At 37.0% G+C, this 20,366-nt stretch overlaps 2 protein-coding genes across 3 annotated transcripts; both read left to right on the forward strand.

Annotated features, from left to right (window-relative positions):
* The first annotated feature begins 701 nt into the window (after window positions 1-701).
* LOC133293024 (eukaryotic translation initiation factor 5A-2-like) lies at window positions 702-3,328 on the forward strand. The gene is made up of 5 exons (XM_061491538.1): window positions 702-889; window positions 1,847-1,969; window positions 2,049-2,105; window positions 2,773-2,847; window positions 2,976-3,328. Exons 1-5 carry the CDS (start codon window positions 767-769, stop codon window positions 3,078-3,080), a joined length of 483 nt encoding a protein of 160 aa, XP_061347522.1. The 5' UTR covers window positions 702-766; the 3' UTR covers window positions 3,081-3,328.
* Window positions 3,329-9,881: 6,553 nt separating this feature from the next.
* LOC133293022 (probable WRKY transcription factor 32) lies at window positions 9,882-19,626 on the forward strand. 2 transcript variants are annotated; one of them, XM_061491536.1, is made up of 5 exons: window positions 9,882-10,279; window positions 10,372-10,424; window positions 16,088-16,809; window positions 16,930-17,088; window positions 19,070-19,626. In XM_061491536.1, exons 1-5 carry the CDS (start codon window positions 10,012-10,014, stop codon window positions 19,425-19,427), a joined length of 1,560 nt encoding a protein of 519 aa, XP_061347520.1. In that variant the 5' UTR covers window positions 9,882-10,011; the 3' UTR covers window positions 19,428-19,626. The 2 variants fall into 2 exon arrangements, with proteins under 2 accessions (XP_061347520.1, XP_061347521.1); XM_061491537.1 differs by having other exon boundaries at window positions 16,091-16,809.
* The last annotated feature ends 740 nt before the right edge of the window (window positions 19,627-20,366 follow it).

A 20,366-nucleotide genomic window follows, 5' to 3' on the forward strand; every position in this document is an offset into this window, starting at 1 on the left:
ATACAGATATTTGTTACTAAAAAATGTTGAACTCATTTCCCGCCCATAAAAAACGTATTTCCAAAGCTGCCAACAATTATTAGTCCTCACAATAACCTATGCAGAAAGTAGTGGATCATTAATACATGTGTCTTCCACTACATAATTTGTACTATTTTTCCCACCCATGATTTTTGAAAATTTGAATTTTAAAAGTTTCCAAAAGAAGAAATATTTAAAATTCTTTCAAGTGTGAACATAAATCTGAAAATAAAGAAGAGAGCGACACGTCAATAAAATTGTCAAAGTTTGAACGAAGATTTTATATATTAAGATTAGATGAAAACCAGCTTTATAAATTTAAAGTGTAAAAATACTATATACGAACTAGATTTTTTAATAGTTTTTACTATTTACCAAACGATAAACATACTAGATAAGTTTTTATTGTCTCTATCATCAATCAATCAATCAATCTACAATTTTCAATTTTCAAGTTTCAACCCATTGCATTTCTCAATTGGGTGCTGGTTGGACAAAAAATAGATAAACAGAGTCAATTAAATTGGTTTAGGTAAAGAGTTAATACTTAATATTGTATTGTCTGTTTAATTGAACGGTCAATCCGACGGCCAAAATTGGATCTAACGTTAGAGAGCGTATGTTTGGGAATTGGAATAAAAACAGAGGGACCACAGCACCGAGTCACTCTCCTTCTTCTTATTCTTGTTCTTCTTCTGCGTTTAGAGAGAGAGAGAGAGAGAGTGTAGAGAGAGAAACATCAATTATGTCGGACGAAGAGCACCACTTCGATTCTCAAGCGGACGCTGGAGCCTCAAAGACGTACCCTCAGCAAGCTGGTACCATTCGGAAGAATGGTTACATCGTCATCAAGTCCAGGCCTTGCAAGGTTTCTCTCTCTCTCTCTCTCTCTCTCTCTCTCTCTCTCTCTCTGTTGCAATTTAATATCTGAATTCATCTTTTGATTTTGTTATGCGATCCTTCGTTCGGTATTTTGGATTGCAACGTTTATTGTCATAATAGATGAATTGTTTTGGAACCTGAGATGATTTGTTTTGATTTGATTGTGTTAACGTGCAACTCACATAATTCACATACGAGATTGTTTGTGCATGATAGATATTATGGTGTGAGAGAGGGAGAGGGAGAGGGAGAGGGAGAGTTAAATGGAAAATTTTTATTGTTGTTTCATGGTGTGATTCTACAATTTTGTATGGTATTACATGTTTGACATAATCTTTATATAAAATGAAATAAAAAGCTTTGTCCATCTTTTCAATTTTATAATGTTGTCAAGATGGCTGTTGTACCTTTACATTGACCCACTTTCATATTGGCATGTCTTGTGAAATTTTTTGCCATAGGAACAAGTATTCTTTTATGGTTATTATTGTATATTTAATTTGTACTGTTATTAATTTATTGATACCCCGTGGAGCAAAAGAAATTGCTGGGTCTTTTGCAGTTTCTCTATCTCTCTCTCACACATGTATTTGCTGGTGAAGTGTCAGCTCCTTGACAATGATGAGAATGGATTTTTTGTTTTGCTGCTTTATTTGTTTATGGGAAGGATATACTTACTATCATTTTAGTCTTACCACTCTTACAACCTACAACCTATTTGATTACTGTTAGATCAATTTAAAATCAACTGCAGTTAATTTTCCCTTGTTTTCAACCATTGATTTCAAGTTGATCCAATGTTAACCAAACAGTAGTAAGAGTGGTAAGCCTAAAATGATGATAAGAATAACTGTCCCCTCTGTTTGTTAGTATAATTTGAGATAGTCAGTTATGTAAACATCTGTTTTTTTTGCTCTGTTTGTTTCTCGATTTGTCTTCACAGGTTGTAGAAGTTTCAACATCAAAAACAGGCAAGCATGGACATGCAAAGTGCCACTTTGTTGCAATTGATATTTTCAATGGGAAAAAGCTTGAAGATATTGTTCCTTCATCCCACAACTGTGATGTAATGCAGCTTCGAATTCATTTGTGTATGTAATATTTGGTTGTGATGCATTTATCAGTCATGATTGCTCTTTTTGCAGGTTCCGCATGTGAATCGCACGGACTATCAACTGATTGATATCTCTGAAGATGGTTTTGTAAGTTGTCTTTGACTTGGGACACTGGAGGTGTCATGGATGCAATTATGTTGTAGTTTGTAAAATGAAAAATAGTAAAAGAGAAAGGGGAAGAATTCTTTTACAAATTATTTTTACAAATTTTTGCAAATTACACTATATACTCTCGGAAGTACATAGTGTAACCTAGTGTACTTCCGGGAGTACATAGTGTAGTTTGTAAACAAAAAGTTTGTAAATATAATCCTTCCCAAAAAGAAATTAGTCTGAAACTACGTTGTGGGAGGATGTTACCTTCTTTATGTCTGCTGAGGATTCCATGTTCTGAAAACTGAGATTATGCCTTGTGAAAGGTTGCTTTTGAAGATAACAATAATCTTACGGCATATTCTCATGACATGAGGAAAGCCAATATTTCCCATTAATTCTACCTTACATTCAATTCTATGACTTTTTGGTACATAATTCAAGATAAGATGACATATGGTGCACTTCCAACCTGATATTTTTCTCAAGTTGAATAAATAAAACTTCTACTCGATTAATTTAAAAAATAAAAAGATTGCAAAATTATGACTAACTGGTAGTGTGAAAGCAAACACGTCAACAGCGAGAAAGAGAGTTAGATTATTAAGATATTTTGACAGTAGCAAAGCATTCTTAACCAATTGGCGCGGGTTTCTTTTAGGTGAGTCTGTTGACTGATAATGGAAATACCAAGGATGATCTGAAGCTTCCTACTGATGAGGCGCTGCTTGCTCAGGTATGTTGTTGAAATCAAATTTAAAGTTGCTTTTTGGTCGATGTGTTTTTTTTGGTTTTGTTATGATCTTATGCCACATGTGTATTCTGTGCCCTATTAATTTATTTATTTCGTGCTTTTGTACTTAGATTAAAGATGGATTTGCTGAAGGAAAAGATCTTGTTGTTTCTGTCATGTCTGCAATGGGAGAAGAACAGATTTCTTCCCTGAAGGACATCGGTCCTAAAAATTAAAGCAATTCTATGAAATACTTTTTATTTTTATGTTGCTAACAAGTAGTACTTTTTCTGATGCATGTGTGCACAATAAACTTTATAAGATGAAAATTAGCTTGTGCTTGAAACTCAAAGCTTGGGATAGGGAAAATCGAAACAAGTTTAGCTTTTGTCCCTTAATCAAGGAATTCTACTGTATTGGCTTGATAAAATTCTCATAAATGTCTCATATCTTTACGTTTTTGTTGAGTTTAATATTGAGCCCTATCCTCTTACTCCCTCTGCACTTATCTGATGATAAATACAGAGATAAATTTAGGATGATTGTTGTAGCGGATGTCTGTTGCACTTTGGTGAACCGGATGCGTTCAAAGATTTGATATGATGAATTTTTAGCCATGTTAATTGGGATTAAATTTGTAAAATAAAACGGGCTCTGGCTATAAGATGAACTTACAATATTTATAGTTGACGAATCTCGGACTAGTTTTATCTTTTGTACAGTGGATAAGTTGTGTAGTGTAGACAATGCCCGCGGGATCCTATAAAAGTTGTTCTGTAATAACACGTGGGAGATTTTGAATGTCTTGATTGCACAATGGCAAGCAAAAACATAAACTATTATTTCAACATAAAGATATTTGTATTTAACATACTGTAAGTTTCGCTGGACCAATCTAAAATCAAAATGAAAAATAAGTTTCAATTGCAAGTCTACGTGTGCGGGGATATCAACAAAAATAGCAAATAAGTATAAGAAAGTTTACTAGGAATGCAAAAGGGGTCTGGAGGAGCAAATTAGAAGATAGGAATTTTTAAGCCATTAGAATTGGTTTAGTTACGAGGGGTTGAAGTAATCTTGAATCTCAGTACCATTGTTATATTAAAAAAAATAAAAATAAAAATTTGGTTCCGTCTCACCAGCTTTCATGGTTTTCCATTCCCCGGATTGGACTTTATTATCAGCGGTGGTATGACCCTTATAATGGTAACAAAAACATTAGGAGATAAAATATTCAGTTGGTGGATGACCCTAGTGGGGAAGAATTGGATCGACTTATCATCATTCTACAAAACTTTAATGAAACTCCCAATTTATTATATTATAATAGTCTTTGTCAACGTCTATTTTGATGGACAAGATAGCTTTCTTGCTTCTCATTTGGTTCATACTTCATAGAATGAATCACCTATTCAGCAAATATAGTATGATGTTGAATGTTCCATCCCAGGATGCAGTTGGCATGATAAGGTGAAATGAGATAATTAATTACTCGATTAATTAGGTTCAAATCGGATAGAATCACAAGAATATTCAATCCAATTTAATCTGGTTCGACATTATCAAACTGATATTAAGACGGTTTTCAAAATATCGGCTTTATGTTGAGAATATTGGGATAATGAAAAAAAGAGAAAGATATAACTAATTTATCATGGTTGCTCCAAGAATTTTGTATCAGGGTAGCCATCCTCATTCCTCATCTGGAGCTTTGTGAGGCCCAAAACTGAACATAGCACAACATACTGTTGGAACGGGGTCTCTCAAATAATTCGCACGGAAGCAAATTACCGCCTGATACACATACAATTAGACAATGTGAAGTGTTCAAGTTTATCGCTCAGCAATTTAGTATTACCGTCCGACAATACTAGAAGTTGGACGCCAATTCAAGTGTATTGGTGACTCAACACAAAACAAATAATAGTAACCAATTGGTCTCAAACGCAGCAAAAATAGATAAATGCAAAAGACGAAAGATGGAGAGAAAGACAACCAATTCTAGCGTGAAAAACCTCCTCTAAGGCAAAGAAGTAAAAATCATGGGATACTAGTCCAAAAATTCTTCCACTATGAAATGGTAGGGTTATAAAGAGATCAAACTTCTCTAGTCATACTAGAGTCTATACACTCAAGCTTCACCAATAATGGTAGTTACAAAGATATTTTCTAAAGAGGTCAAACACTCAAACTTCTCTTCAAAGGATTCTCATACTCTCATAGTGTTTAAAAACTTATGTCACAAAAGATTTTCTCTGTTTATATAGGTGAGGAGAAACCCTACACTTTTTTCTAGAGTCTTCGTCAATAATTAGATGGGTAGCATTTATTGAGGTGGTTGTGTTCAGACATTGAGCCATGTACCCATAAATAAAGTGCATGCTTAGCCACGAAGTATTAAAAGAGGAACACACCCCAACAAATATCCCCCTTCCTACTTTAATACATCGGGTTAGCCGCTCGGCATTCAGCAACCCGGCACCTTGACAATAATCTTCATATATCCTTGTACCAACTGACTTCGTCATCATGTCTGCCCAATTTCGATCAGTATGCATTTTGGCTGGTTCAAGTTGTTTTTCTTCTATCACCGCTCAGATCTAGTGATACCTCACATCAATGTGTTTTGTGTTGGAGTGATAAGTTGAGTTCTTCACTATATGAATGACACTTTGATTGCCACATTTCAGCTTATATTTTTCTTGTTCATGATCGAGTTCAAGAAGAAACTTCTTCGTCCACATCATCTTTGTTGAGAAGGACGAGTTCAACGCCTTCTTCAGGGCAACTATCTTTGTTTTTTTCTTGCCCTACAATAAGCATGTCATCAACATAGAAAAGTAAAATAAGAAAGTCTTTGGCCTCATACCTCTTCATAAATATGCAATGGTCGGTCTCAGTCTTCTTGAACTTATGCTCAATCATGAAGGATTCAAACTTCTTATACCACTGCCTAGGTGCTTGCTTCAAGCCGTAGAGGCTCTACTTCAACAGGTAAACTTGGTCTTCTTTTTCTAGTGCTCAAAACCCTTCAGCTTGTTCCATATAAATTTCATCTTCCAGGTTGCTGTGAAGAAATTCAGTCTTCACGTCCATCAGCTCAACTTCTAAATCCATTAAGGCTGCCATAGCTAATACCGATCGGCCTGAAGTCATCTTCACGACCGGGGAAAAAACTTCATCAAAATATATTTCTTTCTTCTGATTGCATCATTTCACCACAATCCTTGCTTTGTATCTTGGCCTTTGGCCGGTATAGCTTTTTCCCATTCATTCTGTTCAGGACTTGACATGGCTTCTTCATAGCTTTGTGGTTCTCCTTCTTTAGCAACCATTATATACTCATCAGGTGGGTAACTGGTGGATGGTCGTCTTACTCTAGTCCAATGTCTTATTTTTTGGTAGGCCAGGTTGATTGTCTTGTATATCATTTTCCTCTCGGTGACCAGCATCAGCTTCATGACGATTAGCATTTTCATTTTCTTCACTACCGCCCGATCGGTCAGGATCTTCTTGTTCATTCCGATTAGTAATTGTTTCTCCCCTTGTTTCCGCCCAGACAAAAAGGAAAATCTCTTCACGCCAACTAGTAACATGAACTTTGGGCTTTGGGATGTCTTTGATGGTTTCGTTTTTATGAAAGATCATATCTCTGCTTCTCACAAGCTTCTTCTTGACAAGATACCAAAGTCTATATCCAAACTCACATCTCGGTGAAGCAAGGTGATAAGTCTATATACATTCTTTTATTTTGGCATCAAGTTTCTCCCTTTTATATTTGGGTATAAGTACAAACGGTCGGCAACCAAACGCTTTCAAGTGATCATAGGTTGCTTCTGACCGTTCCACACTTCTTCTGGAATCCTTCAAGCGTTCAGGATGGTGATAAGTTGATCAAGTCAACAACTTTTCGGACGACCTCACCCCAGAATAATTTGGGCAGCTCGACATGTGATAACAGACATCACACCTTTTCTTCAATGGTTCAATTCATCCGGTCGAAACTCCGTTCAACTGAGGAGTCTTGGGGGGCGTTTTCTCAAGTCTTATACCGGTCGCTCGACAATAGGCATCAAACAAGCCACAATATTCTCTCCCGTTATCTAATCGGACTACTTTCAACTTTATGCCAATCTCCTTTTCTACCATATCATGAAATTTCTTGAAAGCTTGAAGAACCTGGTCTTTAGATTTCAGCAAGTATACCCACACTTTGCAGGAATGGTTATCAATAAAGGAAATAAAACATTGAGCCCCACCAAACGATCTATCCCACTTGGAGCAAACGTCAGTGTGGACGAGGTCTAGAATATACCTTCGTCGTCTTGCCTGGTCTCCAGCATTTGTCCATTCTGTCGGTCATCAATTCTTACCGTCCGGGCAACAAACCTTTCTTATTCATAATTTGAAAGCCTTTTCACTCATGTGGCCAAGTCTCTTGTGCAACAGTTCCACACTGGCTTTATCCTCCCGAATAACATTGGCTTCTCCACCATTAAACTTCCCTTGCATCACATACATAGCGCCCTCTTTCTTTCCTCGGGCGGCTACCAAGTTACCTTTGCCCAATTTCCATATTTCATTGCTAAAGGAATTTACTAATCCAGCATTATCAAGCCTTTCAGTCGAGATTAGATTCAGACGCATGTCTAGAACATGCCTTACTCCTTTCAATATCAATTTGAATCCAACGTCCGTGGTAAGGATAACGTCACCAACCCCAACAATCTTGTTGGTGATTTGGTTTCCCATTTTCATAACACCAAAGTCACCACTTCTGTAGGAAGAAAAGAAGCTCTTGTGTGGGGTAACATGGAATAATATACCTGAATCAATGATCCAGGCACAATCATCATAAGCTACATTCAGAAAATTGTCCTCACCAAGGAGGAAGATCTCGATATCAGAATTTATAACCACAACAGTGGTGCTCTTGTCCTCTTTCTTCTACGACTCTATCTTGTCTGGCTTGACATTGCCGCTTTGCTGGTCTTTCTTTAGAGTATGACAGTCAAGTTTCTAGTGGTCGAGCTTCCCACAATAGAAGCATGTTAGTTTATATTTAGGTCTCGAGTGGCCTCTGTACTTGTCACAGTCGTCACGACCTCGACGCTTACTTCTTCCTCTCTGGTCGGTACCTCTTATGCTCTCAGCAACGTTTGCTTCAGATGTGTTGGAAATTCCTCTTTCTCTTTTCCTGGACTCCTCATTCAGGAGGCTGTCATTCACAACGTCCATTGTAAGTTTTCCTTCGTGAGCTGAATAGCTCAGTGTCACTACCAGAGCATCCCAATTTTTTGGCAGTGAGATGTTGAGTAACAGAGCCTGGAGTTTATCATCGATTTTTATCTCAGCCTTACAAAGCTGATTCACTTCGCCTTTGTAAGTGTGGAGATGCTCGATCATACTCATGTCATTCTTGTATTCAAGCTTCGCAAGTTGGCAAATCATGTGTGCTTTGTTCCTGGAGTCTTCTTCTAAAGTCTTCATCACTAATGAGGTGAATAATATTTATTGAAGTGATTGTATTCAAACATTAAGTCATGTACCTATAAATAAAATATATGCTTAGCACCAAATATTAGCGGAGAAAACACACCCCAACACATACTTCCTCTTTAGAAATCTTCGTTGCAAATTCCAATGCTGTCAACGAGACATGAGACATAGGTACAAAGCCGTGGCAAGGTTTTCAAGACACAACATTATTGAGCACTTTAATAAAGAGTAATTTGATCAAATGCAATTAGTTTTTTTTATAAATCAAAATTATTTAAGAACCGTTTTAGTCAGTGTGCAATTAATATTTTATAAAGCGGGCATAGTCACATTCTCTTACAAAGGGTAATAATATATTAAATTCTCGTTAAGAAGGGATACTAGATTTTCTATTCAACCACTAGCAGCAGGAATCCACTTTATTAGAGCACTTGCATGATAGAATCAACCTTTTAAGGTCGTTTTATTCTTCAAGATAGCCAATGGTTGGGTTTCAGATTGTACTGTTCCTCTTCAAAGCAGCATCAGTTTGACCCTAGCTTATAAAAACACCTCTCTATAGTCATTTATCAGTTTGACACAAAATAAAATTTTCTTAAAAAGAAGACTCATCCAAAACTATTTGACACAATTTTGTTTTTTAAACTTTTTCAAGAAACTGTTAGATAAAAACGATCCTTTGACCAACGGAACCCCTATGCTCTCTTTGATGCCTCTTTTTCCTTATATTTAATTTTTGCATTATGCTTCCACTATTTAATGAAGTATTCTAAATTATGTAATGAAATAAAATATTAAATTATAATATTTAGACTAGGTTCGTCGTCAACTTCAGTTATACAGGAACTACGGAACTCATTTATTTTGGTCGTACTACTAGTATTCCTATGATATATATATATTATATTCGTCCCAAATCCCAATATATGCTATTTCTAGCTTTCAAGCGGACCATTCATTTATTGTTACAATTGAAAATAATTAAAAATAGTTAATTAAAATATTAAATATTCTTCGATATATATATATATATATGGACTTGTCTACTCTCACGGTGTAGGAGAAAACATATCTTATGTTAAGACACAAAATGATGGAATCCACTACTAAAAAACAGAAAAGAAAAGAAAAATAACAACACACTTATCGAAGTGTCTATGACATAAAAATAGTTTCCTACAACATTATACTACTATTTTCCTATATATATATATATATATATATTTTTTTTAGAAGAACAGGTTAATAAAATATTATTAAACCTTTGAAAAAGAGAAAGTAGAGAGATAGTTGTGTAGTCCACATTGGATTCAAGTGTCATTAATGGTCCGAAAAGTGAAAAACGGCTCACTGTGGCGAGTCAAAGAACCAGTTAACACTGAACACTCACGGCGTCAGCGAAACCGCTAATTGCAATAGTAGAGAGGAACGGAGAATTTGACGGCGTGTGTTACCTTGTATTAGAGCAGAAGAGAAAGAAATAGAAGCACCTGAGTCAATGAAAGTAAAATCACAGAGACACAACACGCACACTTACACACACATACCCGCTAACTCTCTCACACAGAAACTGTGGCGTTTCTTAAAACCCGAAACGTTTTTCGGTTTCAAAAACCATAAAAACTTCTCGAAACTTCTCTCTCTCTTTCTCTCTATATCTGCTACGCTATGGCTGAGCACCTCAGCTCCGAAGCTCTTCCCGGGGGAGCGCCGGAGCTTCACCGGAAGGGAGAGGATTCAGAACGAAACGGAGAAGAAGTAGAAGAAAAAGCCGGAGAGATAAAGGAGCGAGTCGGTGAATCGCCGCCGGCCACCGAGTCGCAGTGCGGCGAGTTACAGAGTTCTAATGAACCTACTACAGAGTCCAATTTAGAAACCCTAGCTTCTGCCGTTCCCTCTTCGGTTGAATCCCTTGTTGTGCAGCATCGGATTGCCGGTACGCTTCGATTTCAATGGTTGTGTGTGTGTGTGTTCTTTTTCATCCAAATGAGTCTTTTTTTTAAGTGAATTGTGTGGTTGATGTCACAGATTTGCAGGAGAGTTCTACCATGCTGAATTCGTGCGGCAAAGCCGAAAGTAAGGTTAGAGAGTATTTAGATTTAAATTTATCATAGTAAATTTAAATTATTTTGAACAGGATTTTAAATCTTGTTTTGGTGCGATCGTTTAAAGTTTTGTGGGGGCTTTTGGTATTCTTGTTTTATTTGCGGTATATCTTGGTTTGTGTTTATCTGCTTGGATTTGTCTACTTTGCTCGAATATTTCTGAATTCTGAGAGTCCCTGGCTTAGGGTATGGTTAGAATTAGGAAACCCGAGGTTGAACGTTTGGCTTCTAAATTTCTATTTGAGGGCCCATGTTTGATACTGAAATAATTCTCAAGTTAACGTAAAGGGTTTCTGGAATCCATTCTGATTAGGGATTTAGTATGTAATGTAAAGGATTTGGATCCCCTCCTTTTCTAGAATAACAGGATACGGTTCTCTTGATGAGAGAAAGACATAATTTTTATCATGAAGGACCTACCATAATTGGTTCCACTATTTATATTAAAAAAAAAAAAAACTGTGTCTCTGTTCCTAATAGGACCACATCCTGTTATTCAAGAACAGGAGAGGATACAAATCTTTAATGTGACCCATTTTTAAAGAGTTTTGCTTAGTTGCTTTCTTATTAGTTGCTATATATAGGCTCATTGAATTTTTGTGTCACTGTTTTAATGCACTTGGTGTTTTTGTAGTCAATGTTAACTGTAAAATTGAAATACATTAATTGCTTGAAAGTTAGGGCGTGGCGTGGTGTTCCTCTATTTTCTTTTACTTTCCTCTTTGTTTTGGGTCTACAAGATGATAGTTCGTTTTGAATGTTTAGTCTGAGAACAACACAGATAAATATTAATTTCTGCTTTACATGTTAGAACTTTGGAAATTGGAATTAAAATGATTGCTAACTCATTACAATAAATCATTCCAGCTGGGGGTTAGGACGTATGAAACTTATTCTAGGCAGAGAATTTGTGGGCCACCTTTTTCTATTTTTTTCTCATTAAAAGATGAAGGAGTCGCTCCATTGTGCGCTGGTGGTCGCGGGTTCGAATCAGCCTCTCTGCAAAGCAGGGGAAAGGCTGCCTAGAAATACCCTTCCCCAGACCCCACAGTGTGGGTTGCTTCGGCACCGGGTAGGCCCTTTTTTAAAAGATGAAGGAGGGTCATATTTACAACCAAAATTTTTTACAACCTATTTTATCACCATTAGATTAACTCTAAATCGACGGTTCCCATATTTTCTTCTCCCTCTCCAGTTTAACCATCTCTTAGGTTCGCTCCTTTTGGGCCTCAACATCTCGCACCTTCTTCCCATCTTTCTCTCTAGGGCGGGCGTGGACGACGACAAATAGCCTGAATAAATCAGAGAAAAAAAAGCAAGGGAGTGGAGACAAGGCAGTTGATTAATCTGCTATTAAATCATCCAGAAAACTTCCTCAGGGCAATGCAATGAACACTGGAATCTAGTGATGAGGACATGTTCTTTGTACTGTGATACTTCCCCTTCTGTCAAATAGCATCCAGAAGCGGACCCCTAGAGTTCTTTGGGTTCACCACTTCGACCATGAAGAACAAGCCATAGAAGGATGGGGGGAGAGAAGGAAGAGAGAGAGGGTGAGAGCGATGGCTATTATGAGATAATTGTGGGATAATCAAATGGGTTGTAAGAGGTTGTAAACTTTTATAGGTTGTAAATATAACTGTTCCCTGAAAAATGTAAGTAAATACTTACTGGAGAAGGTGTTTGTTAAGGATCAAAGTCTCATATCAAGAAAATAGAACAAGAAATGACTCAGATTGAAACAACTCTTCCTTTATTCTTGTGTTCTGGAAATACAAAGTTACAGCTAAAAAGAAAATACATTCAAAGAAAGAGTATTTACGGAAAAGTCAGAGCATTAGAAAGGCTTTGATTCTCTCCTATGTCCCAGTCCTAATGCTCAAGATTTAAGATGCTTCCCCTACACTCTTACCTTCTGTTTTATAGATGTCATTCATGCCACTAGCTGCTCTAACCTACCAACTAACTATGCTGACTCATCACCAAGGGGTCGTATTAATACTCCCCGCCCCCAAAAAACAAAGCGTCATCTTGTCCTCAAGGTGAATGCAAATAATGATAAGGTGGCCCAAATTCTGAAATTCCCTTTCTAAGCTAGGTCGCCATTGAATTGCAGAAACCCATCCTCGCGTCATCTTCCTTCGTCTATCTTTCTTCCCGTCATGATGGTGCTCATCTGCTGGCTTTGGCATCAAGGGTGGATTGACCACCACCATTGCGGTTCGTACTGACTATGGCGATTGCGCACTCATCACTTCCACCTCCATAGGCCTTTCCTTTGAATCCTCTCTCTCAAGTTCTTGGTTTTCTTCTCTCTCTCTTTTTTTTCCCTGCCGTCCATTCTGAAATGGAAACAGTCTGCTCTTGTCGGTTTTTCTTCATCATCACCTTCACTCCCCCGTTTTGGTGTCTCCTTTTCTATCGCCAAGTTTCCTTCCCTCTCCATTTCTGATTTCAAATGGCCTTTCTTTGTCAGAGAGATATAAATCTGGATCGTATTCCGGTTGAAATTCCTTTAGCATCACCTTTGAGAAATCCAACCAACTTGCCTTTGAATTCGACCCCCTCCAGAAAGGGTACCGGATGCGATCGTATCCTTTCAATCCCTTTGCAGCTTCCGAAACTTTCTTAGTGTCCGACATTCCTTTCACCTTGAAGTATTGCTCCATTTGGATCTGCCATCCATAAGCTTCCACGCCATCAAACACCAGAATCATCTTGAAATTGAATACCGAAGCTCCCGGATTGAGAGCTTTGATACCGATTGTTAAGGATCAAAGTTGCAAATCGAGAAAATAGAACAAGATATGCAAGAGTACTCAAATTGAAACAACTCTTCCTTTATTCCTGTGTTTTGGAAATACAAAGTTACAGCTGAAAAGAAAGTACGTTCAAAGAAAGAGTATTTACAGAAAACATTAGAGAGGCTCTGATTCTCTCCCATGTCCCTGTCCTAATGCCCAAGTGTAAAGAACCTTGGGATACACCACCCCAAAAGCTAGCTCAAAGGGTGGGAGTGCCCAAGGCCTTTTAAACTCCACATTCGTTGTTCATACAACCAATGTGGGACTATATATTTCAACACGCCCCTTCACACGAGAGCCCATTGGGCTTGAAGAGTGGATGATGCAACAGGCCCAGCCTACCTGCGCTAAGAAACTCCACAAGAGAAAGTGGGGGGCGGCGAGGCTCTGATACCATGTAAAGAACCTTGGGATACACCACCCCAAAAGCTAGCTCAAAGGGTGGGAGTGCCCAAGGCCTTATAAACTCCACATTCGTTGTTCATACAACCAATGTGGGACTATATATTTCAACACCAAGATTTAAGATGCTTCCTCTACACTCTTACCTTATGTTTTATAGATGTCATTCATGCCACTAACTGCTCTAACCAACTAACTAACTAATGCTGACTCACCACCAAGGGGTTGTATACACAGTGTTCATAACGCCCTGCTAAATATATTGATGGATTGATCCCATAAAAAGGAGGAATGGAATTACTTGAAACTTAAAGGAAAATAAGAAGCAATATCCAGACTCTGACAACAGGATACAACTTAATCTAAAATCCTATCAGAGGTACTTGCTGCATCTAATATTTGGCTAGTTCCAAAAATTTGATACTTAAAGCTTTATGCAACTCCTGTATGATGTTTGTGAATATTCTTAGAATACTTTTCCTATCTCAGTGGCTTACATTGCGCAATTTTGAATTGTAACACTGGTATCTAATATTGATGAAGTATCTATGTGATGATGTTACAACTTTGGATTCCTTGCAGAATTAATGACAGAAAAAGTAGAATACATATAGATAAATCTGTTTAGTGCTTGTTTAGGAGGTCTTCTTTTTAGCTTCTCTTCTACTTATAAGTAGACAGCTTTTTATAAAAGCTCTTATAATAAGAAAAGCTTTTTTTTATAATGAAGAAAAAAGTCAAAAACCAAAAGCTTCAAGGAGGAACTTTTTTCAAGTTGTATCAATTTTTTTGGAAATGAACAACTTTTAAGCTAAATTTTTTATGTAATCATTAAACAACTTTTAGCTTTTTTTTTAGCTTTAACTTAAAAGTAGCTTTTAGCTTAGAAAAAAAGAGGTGCCAAACAGGCTCTTAATATTAAGCAAACAGTTTTATTGGATAACAAGAGTACAAGAGGCTTTCCTTTCAAGGAGTAACTCTCCTTCTCTGAGAATCTATTCTCAGCCCTATTTCTTCATAACTAACTAACTAACCTTCCACATGGAAGGCTTGTCTCCTTGTTGCAGTCAGTAACCACCCATAACTACCAAGCAGAATTGATTTTGTAATAAACTGTTTACATGACATAATAACCACCCTGCATCATACAATAACCACCCCTTGTGGTTCTTTATTTACATAATATCCTAACTATAACTGTATAACCACCCCTTGTGGTTATTTACATAATATCCTAATCAAAACTGCATATCTAATATATTAACTACCCATCACCTAATTCTGCCTTCGAGTATACATTTTGAAAAGCTTATGACCACCAATATCTATGAACATATCAAATGGTGCATCTAGTAGTGAAATATCCAGAGTCACAAACTGGAAGAGATATAAACCATTCTTGACTTTAGATCAACTTAAGTTTTTCGGAGAATTGTTCCTTGACATTCTATTAGAGCCCCTAGTAGTTTGATCCACGATACCCTTTCTCTTGATAATTAAGCTAAAGTTTTGTACAACTACCAAGTGTTATGGAACCATGTTTAATATGGGCTTGTGTACGAGGGGGTGACTGGGGTGTGTTACAGACTATGTAGCACCGATACCGACACGGGACATGTGATACGACACGACACTCCGACACGTTAATTCTAAAAAATGTTAGATTTCGACACATTAGGACACGTTTTGATATTAAATAATATTTTAAATTTATGTAGTGTATATTATATTTAATATTCAATAATTTAACAAAAAAATGAAACTAAACTTATAATATTCATCAATTTTGCAAAGAAACATAAGATATCCCAAATATTTATATTAAACTCAATAAAATGGTAATCGTAATCCAATGAATCTAATAGTTGGAACTAAAAACTCAACGCAACGCAACCTTTAAACCTTTTTTTGAATTTCTATAACTCGTGTTGGAGTGTCGGAAAGTGTCGGACACAACACGTCAGGGTTTTTGAAGTGTCGGTGCTTCATAGGTTACAGATGTAAACAATTCTTGGGCCTTCTCTTGACAGCTTTGGCTTTTGGGGTACCTTGTCCTTGACAAGAACTAGTTTGATTTTGGAATTTGGCTTCCCATCTCGATTCAGCCGAGATGCATTGATGATGGGTTGAGAGTTGCATTTTGGTGTGTGTAACAGTGTACGGGTGTATGGACAGTGTAGATTATGCAACTATGATAAGAATATGCAACACACAACTAATCTTCTTAAATTCAATTTCATAGAACAATTAACATCTCCCAGGTGGGATTCAAGGTATACTGAACTAGTAATCATTTGATTGCTTTTCTTGAATAAACAATTCCCGAAACAAAGCATGATTTTGCATTCAAATTAAGCATCAAAAGTTGCATGTTCTGTACATCCCACATATATTTAGTTTCGTTAGCACTAAAGTTGGTCATTCCATGCTCAGGAGACAGTTGGACCTCCTGAAAAGGAAACTATAGCAAGAGAAGCAGTCCAGGAACCCCCAACTCCAATAGAAAATCAGCGTCAGGTGTCTATGTGTTCAACTCCACTGTCTGAACTATCACCAACTTCTGTCACACAATCTTTATCATCTGTTCCTAGTCCAACTGCACCAAAACAGAAAATGTCTCCTCCGAAGGTTAATGACATGCATGTGCCGGAAGTAGTAAAAAATGTTCCTTCTGGTGGTAAAACCTTATCTGCTGTTTCTGTTCCAAGGTCATCAGCATCTGATGGATACAACTGGCGAAAGTATGGTCAGAAGCAAGTGAAGAGTCCTACAGGTTCTCGAAGCTATTACAGGTGTACTCATTCAGACTGTAGTGCTAAGAAAATTGAATGCTGTGATCATTCAGGTCATATGACAGAGATTGTTTATAAAAGTGAACACAGTCATGATCCCCCCAAGAGGACTCATTCCATAAGGGAAAGTAAGTTTGTGTCTTCCAATGAACCTACTGTAGAAAACAGTGTTCCAGAGAAGCCTATCAGAGCTCTGCCTATCAGAGTTCTGCAGGATTCTGATCCATCCATTTCTTCCAAAGAACCTCTACAAGAAGCACCTTGCTGTGCTGATAAGAAACGACAAAACTCATCTAATATCAGTGACGATAGTAAAGTTATTTTGAAGGAAGAACCTGTAAATGAGCCAGAGCCAAAACGAAGGCAAGTTTTTGCATACGAATTCATATTCTTTATGGAGAAAATATAGATAATAAGCCGATTTTCTTCTAATTGTGGCATGATATAATGATTTGATGTTATCTCCTTTAATTTGATAACCAGAATGAAGAAAGGTGACTTAACGGACTTGGATTCTGCCGTAAAACCTGGAAAGAAAGCCAAGTTTGTTGTACATGCAGCAGGCGATGTGGGGATATCAGGTGATGGATACCGATGGCGCAAGTATGGACAGAAAATGGTGAAGGGGAATCCACATCCCAGGTGCATACCTATATGTTGCTTGCTATCTGTTTTCTTTTCTTTTTAATTTATTATTAGCATGAATTTCATATTTTTGCCTTGACAAGTTTGTATCTATACGAAGATGGTAAAGTTGAGTTGTATTTAGATTGAATGGGTGCTTAAAACTAAAAAACTAAATAAAAAATTCTAGAATCCGATAAAAAAGTTGCAAGCTGTTTTTATTTGCTTGTAAGTAGTTTCAAGAAAGAATGATGCAAATATCTTATTTCAAGCTAGTGCCCTTTTATTAAAAATATTGCCCCTCTTTTTTTTTTTCTTTCTTCTTGTAAAGAACTAATTCAACCCAAAAGTTTAAGCTGTTAGGTGAAGGCCTCTTTAATGGTTTATATTATAATCTAACATGCCCCTCACATGAGAGCCCACTGGGCTTGAAGGGTGGATAATGCACAGACCCACCTACCTGTGCTAAGAAAATTTCACAAGAGAAAGTGGGGGGCGGTGAGGATCGAACCCGGGACACGAGGCTCTAATACCATGTAAAGAACTAATTCAAACCAAAAGCTTAAGCTGTTAGGTGAGGGCCTCTTTAATGGTTTATATTCAAGTCTTCTCTCTCTCTCTCTTGGGAGTCCTGATGGCTGAGCTTCACAAACAATTTCCTATTGGGTTTAGGTTCAAACTTGAACAACTCGACAGTTGTATTCAGTGATCCAGGATAAAGGCACTTCTGTCTTTTTATTAGCTTATTTTATGCTTAGAATAGCTTATACTGAAAAGGTTGCTAAGAGAGCTAGCTTTTAGGTAAAAATCTGTTCTTGTATGAAAACTAAGCTAGAACACACGTACTGAGTGTGAAATTATATATTAATGGTTTACACAAATTATTACTGGCTCATGAAATGCTGCATCCATTATGGTAGCATGTATCCATAAAAACATAGCTAATTGGACCTTCAAGAAAATGTATACGGAATCTTATTTCCCAGTCATGCCATTTCAGACAGGTTATCTGTCTGCCAAAGGAACCTAAGCTCATGATATGTATTAGTAACAAGAAAAATGGAATTGCATTATCTTCAATTGCAATCTGTTGACAGCAAAATGCGTACTCAGTCAAAAAGAAAAATCCATTGTCTAAATCAAGGATATTGTGAATTTTCTGGGGGGAAATCATAATAGAGGAACTCTTCTGTAATCATTGGCACAAATTTAGTTTTGAAATTGAAGGTCATTTTCATAAATGCAGGAGGTCTTCTTGTAAGCCCTACTGCTGCACAACATTGTAAAATCAATTGTTGGAAATTCAAAATTAGCCTAGCCCTAGGGTACTGTTGTCCTGCACCTTCTTACCACTAGCAGCTCCTCCTAGTCTCCTGAATCCTGATTACTTTTGAGTGTTCACTACATTATTGGCAAACCGGAATTAATGTTATTAGGTGGATTTATCTAAAAATTTAATGATTAGATGAGTTTATTCAAAAAATAAATATTTACTCGGAGTCCTTATATTTTCCAATCGGTCATGGACTCTTGGAATTAGATGTTCAACCCCTTGTAAATAATAAGCCAAAGTATCAACCAATACTGATTTATTTTCCTGTAAAGAATTTTTTTAACTGTCAGTGGCATTCTGGAAATTTTATTTACAGCTCTAGTCAGAAATTGGCAGGTGTTTCTTGATGCATCTTCTCTCAAGTCTTGGAATCTTATTTAACTTGGTCTGGAGTTTCAGACAGCATGTATTGCTTGTTCCTGCTTAAGAACAGAAGTCTGGGATCTAGTTTTACAGTTTCCAAACAAAAATAAACTGCCAACCTGATTTTTCTGCTTTTTTGTCTATAAAATTATAAATTGTTTTCTTAAACTGTAAGCAAACAGGCTTTGAAACCTTTATTTTCCTTTATACGGGTTGTTGAATTCCCATTTTTTGTTTTCTTCAATTTGGTCATTGAAATTGAAATCCTTTCCTTTTCTTCTGATCAACTGCTTGAATTTTCAGAAATTACTATAGATGCACTTCTGCTGGATGTCCTGTTCGAAAGCATATTGAGTCTGCTATAGATAACTCAAATGCTGTCATCATAACGTACAAGGGTGTACATGACCATGACATGCCTGTGCCCAAGAAAAGACATGGCCCACCAAGTGCTCCTCTTGTGGCTGCTGCAGCACCTACCTCCATGAACAATTTGCAGTTAAAGAAACCTGACTCACCGCAAAACCAGAAAATTTCTACTCAATGGTCAGTGGACACCGAAGGAGAACTAACTGGGGAAGCCTTGGACCTTGGGGGTGAGAAAGCAATGGAGTCCGCTCGAACGCTTCTGAGCATAGGTTTTGAAATTAAGCCTTGCTGAGCTCATCTTTAAGAAATTATGCAGTTGTAACTATAAAAATTAATTGGCAGGTCTCGTGTAATTTCACTGCTTCACATGTTAATCCTTCTTGTTTCTTTGTTTTTCTTCCCCACAGTCTTTTAGTGGGACAATTAGTGTGTATTTGCTAGTATTCAACTTGTCTGAAACAGTTTGCTGGTAGTGGAACGAATATAGAATTATTGGCATCATTTTATTCTTATGGTCATGGAGGGTGAAAGTAGCAATGTAGTATTATCCTTCAACTTAAATGATTTGATATAATGCTTAAAACATGTTTGTTAATTGAACAAAGGGGTTTAAATGGGAATGGACTTGGGCCAAGTAGGACGTCCATTTCATATGGTGTGGTGCTAGATTCCATCGGCGTTTAGCATCTGGCCACGTCAGCAGTTGAGGTTAGGTAAAATTCTTTATAAAGTGATGATTTGATGATCGAAACTCCTGATATTGTATTGTAAGTAAATCTGGAGTTGGAAGTTTACTTTTGACGTGACCAATTATTCTATTTTCTTCTGTCATTTATTGATAGAAGCTTCTGATGACGAAAGAAAAAGGTTTGAATCAAAATTTACTTTCCACCCGAAGCGTAGGCGTTCGTCTTCTAATATTTCTACACTTTGCATAACCATATCACGTCCAGTGAGGAACTTGGGAAATCAGCATGCCAAAAATGTATTTTATTAGTTTTTTCAGTCTCTACTTCGAAAGCAAACAATTTTGGTAAATATTCTGGTTGATTGTCCTTGTAGTTGGTATTTGGTAGTTGATTAAACTTGGGTGTTGCCTATGCCATTTGGCTGGAAGATAAGGTACGACTACCGTTTGTTTTATCTATTCAGACTTCTTTTATTCGAGTGTCAACAACACATTCCACATAAAAATAATAATCTATGGATAAATAATTATTCTATTCTGTTT

The sequence above is a fragment of the Gastrolobium bilobum genome, unplaced genomic scaffold, assembly GCF_033153095.1.
Source record: "Gastrolobium bilobum isolate Gb01-03AN ecotype WA unplaced genomic scaffold, APGP_CSIRO_Gbil_v1 utg3588, whole genome shotgun sequence".
NCBI classification, from domain to species: Eukaryota; Viridiplantae; Streptophyta; class Magnoliopsida; order Fabales; family Fabaceae; genus Gastrolobium; species Gastrolobium bilobum.